This window comes from Ammospiza caudacuta, chromosome 9, assembly GCF_027887145.1.
Source record: "Ammospiza caudacuta isolate bAmmCau1 chromosome 9, bAmmCau1.pri, whole genome shotgun sequence".
Taxonomy (NCBI): domain Eukaryota; kingdom Metazoa; phylum Chordata; class Aves; order Passeriformes; family Passerellidae; genus Ammospiza; species Ammospiza caudacuta.
This window is the reverse complement of record NC_080601.1, coordinates 38,972,549-38,978,548: the sequence shown is the minus strand read 5'-3', so window position 1 is coordinate 38,978,548 and position 6,000 is coordinate 38,972,549. Positions and strand designations below refer to the sequence as shown.

Sequence of the window (6,000 nt, the reverse complement as noted above, 5' to 3'; positions counted from 1 at the left end):
AGGGCTCAGTTCCGGGGCATTCTCAGCAGCTCGCCCCCGAGGAGTGCGGGCCCGGACCCCCGCGTTGGAGGCTACAGCGAGCTCTTGTCCCTGCTGGAAAAGGCTGCAGAGGCTTCTTCTGAAACTCGGGATAACCACGAAGGAGTTTATGGTGGCACATTTACTGACCTGCTGAGGACTAGCATCTTGAGAACGGCTCGTAAAGCTGCGTCACCCTCCTCTCCTCAGGGCTCCCGTGCCAGCTCCTCAGTGGCTTTTACTCGGTTTGTATTGTGTTTTGATTAACACCAGAACTGCATCCTATCGTAGAAGTTTTAATGTGAAAAATACCCTTATTGCTTGGCGGGGTCAAACGTATCTCAATAAGAAATATAATTTAGTAATTTCCCTGTAATCACCAAATTAAAGGGGCAGACACAGCCATGTTCACCATGATTAGTTTTATTGCTTGAGAACCAGAGTACTCATTTCTAAAGGCCTTCAGAGTTATGAGTTGAGTTCGCTTAAATAGAATTACTGTGTGGTTATAATGCAACATGGCACAGTAACAATACAGAGCTGCAAACACCCTTTGGGCAACAATACTTGCTATAAACTGGGCTGTACTGTTGAGAAAACTCTGCAAGCGGACATCAAATCATTTCCAATGGTAGTGATTTATACCAAAATCAAGCATCAATCTAATGCCATCGCGCAGTCCATGAACTCTGTAGTGTTCTAAATTAAATCAATAAAACATACATTTGTGTTTCATCAACAGACTCCCTAATCACCTTTTAATGTTGTATTTAGTGGTGGGAGGAAAATGTCTGTAACAAGACTATATTGTAGGCTGCACTGAGCTACTAACCGGGAAAATTTACAGTTGGGTTGATGATTGTGTTTTTTTTTTTTTTTTCTTTAGTACTGTATAAATACAGTCTGTGTCCAATACAGTTGCTACTTGAAGCAGACTATTATTTTCTTCTCCCGTGTTGTTATTGTTTTAATATAGAATATGGCACCATAAAACAGTAACAAAAGACGGACAAAAACAGTTTACAAAATTCTGGAAAGTTACACCCAAACCTAGCTAAGAACTTCACATTCAATCCTTAATATTACATAGAAAGAAGAGATTATAGGAGTAACAAAGTGAAACTGCTAATATATGTGCTATATAGTATGCTATATATCTGTATCAAGGATGGCACTGCTATATATTATTTATTATATAAATGTTGGTTGTTGATGTACACTTAACTAAACCTGCTAAGACTCCAATACTTACTGCTGATATGGCACTCTCAAGCATTCATATTGGAAAGTATATTTAGCATAAGTTTTGGTCAGGTTTATAAATTATTTATATATCTGTGTATATATACACATACATACATATATATACACACACATATATATGTATGTATAGAAAGCAGCTGCTGTGTGATTCAAAAACCATGTAACATGGCAGTATAGTAAATAAAATGAGAAAAAAAATTAAAAAATGAAAACCAAAATACTAAAACTAAAACAAAAACCATAAGCCTTGGTCAAAAAAGAAAATACCATTTAAAACCATCAATATCTCTATCTATACAATCCAATGTACAAAATCCCAAAGTGGTAAAGATATATAATGGGTATGATACCTTTAAAACTTTATAATATGCTGAAATAGCTTTTCCACATTGACAAACACTTATTAAAAGTTGAAAGTTGTGAAATCTAGAATACATAACATCTCTGCTGTCTATTTAGAGTTTTGGCAACAGAACTGTGACATATATATAAAAAATAATTCCACATTTCTACTTGATGTCACATGAACATACAAGACAGTGAGGTATGTGAGGCGTCTCTTGAACAGAGTCCAGATGCTGAAGCATAGTGTACGATCAGCAGTCTAAAAATGTGGCACTCAGGACTGGATTTATCAATACAGCTGTTAGGATTACAGATTTCAGTGTGCTGCCTTCCCTCCTGGCTACAGTGTGGTTTCACGGAAAATCTTCTCACTTCGTAGGCATCTTTTTCCTGTTGCAGAATTGGCATTTTTTTAAAAAGAAAGATAAACACAGGGGAAATGATGTAGAAAATGTAATAGAAACGTAAAGAAAAAAGATGATATTTACCACCACATCACTGCACGACACAACACTTGTGCACATTTGCAATAGGTTTACCTGCCCCAGCAGCTATTCGAAAGGACAGGAACACAGGCTGCAGCAAGTTAGGGAAAAATAGAAGTTACATGTTTGAAACATACGTGTTTTGATTTTTTTTTTCTTTACAGTCAGTAGTAAATACAACAAAAAATTCTCTATGACTGGAAACAAAATATTGCAACAAGTTTTTGAATTAATCTAATTACAAAAGGCATAAGGGAACAACATTATCTCCTCACAGATTTCTGCTCCCACTGAAACCTAAAGGAAAAATTTCCAGAGATTTCTGTGGGAAGAGGTTCAGGTCCCATACACAACTCCCTTTTGTAACAGTGCTGCACCACTTTCGTGATGAAGGAAACAAAAACTGCTGTTTCTGAACTGGCTGACCCAGACCTTTTTGTTTACTGGATAAATTAGTAAGTTGCTCTGTTTTAAAACCTTGGATGATTCTGGACCAAATGCCCTAAGTGCATTTTTCCTTAGAGAATAATCCTCTGTCTCACAAGAACTCTGACCATGGAATTAAATAGGGGTATACATTTGTGAGCTCAGATTTGCAAGTACACATGCATCCACACATACAATTACCCACTATCCCTCTGAATTATCATTCAAGAGCCTCAGTGCTGGTTTTAGATAGGCTTTCAGAAGTTACCTCCTACTCCTCAATTGGCTTTTTTCAAAGAAAGCAAATACTCTGTTTTATTGTATTTCAAACTTAGGTTTCCATCTGGTATCTTCAGCAAAGAAGACCATAGAATTCAGGTATTTTACTAATTTAAACAACTGGTATTTATTTATTTATTTATAATTCTTTATCCTTCTTCTATATTCTTTTTATCACTTGTTGTTTGAATATGGAACTGCCAATATATTCTTTTACTATTAAGCACCTGTGCATCAACCTGGTTGAAGCTATGCTTTGAAAGCATAGTTGATAACCCAATGAAATCACTTGTGTGCTGCTAGAAGAGCTTTAAGTGTACACATGGCTGCTCCTCTTGGCTTGCATGGTATCCTGCTTTCATTCTAGCACCCATCCTGTTCTTTGATTTCATACAAGCAGCCATTCTGATAAACAGACTGACTGCAGCTGAATTCAACTTTGAAACATTTTCAAGGTATTACTTAAAAATAGGGCAGAGACATAGCTGACTTACAATTAGTAGAACCTAGTGCATGCATTCTCATTCCTAATGAAAACACTAGAAGATAAAAGACTAAAATTTTTAATTTAATTACCTTGTGATCCCCCATGCAGACATTTGGCCCAATGTGGTCATATATTACCATCTTCTCATCATTTTCTGACTAGTTTAAAAAAAAACAAACAGAAAACAACAAAACACTGGTCAGTCCAAGAATTGTCCAGATTACACACACAGAAAGGAACATTGGAAATATTGTGCAAATAGGTGAAACCGATTTCTGAATGCAGTGATATTAACACATCTTGGCTTGGCTTCTCCAGAGAAAGAATGTGTAAAATGAACTTTTATGCCCAGTACTGCTTGCAGTAATTTGTGCCTTTTTCCTGCATAAAAACCCCCTGAGATCTCTATGCCTCCTCCCTGCTGATGGGACCCAGGGAAATATTCGTGGCTAACGCTGCACTAAGTGAAATGAGTGACTCGTAGTTGCATTCCAGGCTTCTGCTGCAAAATGCAGCAAGCACATTTGGCCAGTCCTTTCTTAAGAACAACACAATTTTTATTGAATTAGGTGAGACAAATGTTCTTTGAATTAAATGCAATCCATGTTGCCTTATAACAGCATTTGATTTCATCATATAGGGGATTTTAAATGTTCAGAGAGGTGAATGATTATTTTCAGGTTATGAGCATAATCTTTAACCATTTCTCTGAGATAAATTTCTTCATCTGAAAAAAAGCATTCAGGGATTTTAAGAAAAGCAGCAAATGACGGATGACATTCCTCTGGTCTCCATTATGAATTGCTTTCATTTTGTTCCATGTTGAACTTTACCCTTCTACACTGACTTCTTTAGCATTTTTATCTTAATGAATAATAAAATGTACTCATCTTTCTGCTGTTTGCAATAAACGTGATTTGGAGGAGCTGTTTTGATTCTTTAGCACAGTACTTCAGGAATAAATACAAATACATTGCCATACAAAATGATTTCCTATTGTGCTAAACAATTTCTATAAGCTAATTAAATCAGTAATCTGCACACTCTCCAGTCTCTAATGCAATCGTAGATGTGCTTTAAACTAGTTGGCGATACTAATTTATTTTGTAGGAAACAGCCAAGACTTTCTCATCTGTAATCAGTCAAGTTTGACTGGGCAATAACTTTATATAAACAGTAGCATTTAGGACTATAAAGTTAAAGCTGAATTATCTTTAATGCAGTAAGGAAGCTTAAGGTCAGATTTACTTTACAGCACGGTTGTCTGCCAAAAATATAAAAACATAACCTTCTGCATTGTATGCATGAGCACTTTCCAATATTTCAAGATCATAATGCCACCAGCACGGAAGTGGGGATACATTCATCAAAAGCGACTTGATAATTTACAAAGGCAGCATAAAATTGTGGATTTTCAACTGCATAATCTTTAGACAGATAAACAAATTACAGCAGTGCACAAGCAGAAACAATATACACTTGGCTGAGCATTCATTACTTCATGCGATCAGGCATCAGCGCAGCTCCCGAGCAGTGGGCAACCTTTGGTGGTTTAGGGCTCAGGAAGCATAAAATAACATGATGGTGAGGTAACCGACCATGGCATGATAGATGATGTTGCATGAAAGCTGTTTACAGCCCCATGTCAGTACAATCTGTAATGCCTACTGTGTAGCTGAACACACTGTACAGCGGCAATTTGTGCACCCTATCCTTTCTTTACCTAGGATTTAAATGCAGATTAGCTACAATTTTTGTTTAAATAAAATACAGAATTGCCTAGGCAGAAAAATAAACTCTTTAATTGCTTATAAGAAAAAGTAATACAGCAAAATAATTAGACAAATAAAAATATTCAATAGTCATGATTGAAAAAATTCTTTAAAAGTTCATATACATTTTTATTTTCAGGATTTGTTACAGCATAATCAGTTAATTAAAATTTGCTTTTACTTTCTACAGAGTTCCTTTTAAAACTTTAAGGTATAGGTCTCTGCAGTGGAGTAAATTCTCAGTCAAGGCCAACACTGCTTCTGGCGTAGAACCACAGAAACCTGTGGTTTTGCCCTTTCCTCTATCAGTTTGGCTATTTTCACTAGGTTCTATGGGCCAGAATGCTGGTTTGGCTTTGGGCTGGATAAGCAAACCCCTCTGCTGGTTACAGACTCAGTGAGCCACAGCCCAGCCTGGCCTCAGCAGCACCCGTCACTTCGCATGCGAGCTGCTGGAGATGCCCCAAACTGCCCGACCACAATTTGCAAACGCTCCAGAGACAGAGTGTGTGTGCTTTTAAAGGTGAGCCTTGAAGGATCCAACTGATGCAGTTTCTGTTACACGGAGACTGGAAATTGCTACTGACCTCACAGCTACAAACTTCTTCAGCACTGTAACTTTGTTTTCCCTTGTTGAATTTTCTCCCATTATATCCAAGTTATAGCCCTCTAGATAATCAGAAAGAATTCCTTTCCCTCTGTACTGTTTACACTCTTCAAGCTTTTGTGTACACATTTATCTCCTTATTCATAGCTTTAAAAAAAAAAATCCTCCCTCATTGGCCACTCTTTTCATGGTTTTAATCCTTTGTTCTTCAGGAATCTCATGGTCGCCAAGCACTATCGGTAACATTTTGGGTAAAGTCTCACTTTTTCACATGACATTTTCGTGTAACGAGAATAAATAACACTGATTTTGATGTTA

General features: G+C 37.0%; 1 protein-coding gene across 3 annotated transcripts in view; it reads right to left on the bottom strand.

Annotated features, from left to right (window-relative positions):
* Positions 1-425: 425 nt before the first annotated feature.
* Positions 426-6,000, bottom strand: part of INPP5A (inositol polyphosphate-5-phosphatase A) — a 183,299-nt gene continuing 177,724 nt past the window's right edge. Inside the window, exons 14-16 of one of the 3 annotated variants that reach the window (XM_058810189.1) lie at positions 3,393-3,461; positions 2,166-2,202; positions 426-2,016 (exon numbers count right to left, since the gene is read on the bottom strand). In XM_058810189.1, coding sequence (XP_058666172.1) covers positions 1,967-2,016; positions 2,166-2,202; positions 3,393-3,461 — 156 coding nt within the window. In that variant the 3' untranslated portion in view covers positions 426-1,966. Of the gene's footprint in view, positions 2,017-2,114; positions 2,203-3,392; positions 3,462-6,000 lie in introns of all 3 variants that reach the window. The other 2 variants (XM_058810190.1, XM_058810188.1) reach the window with 2 other exon arrangements.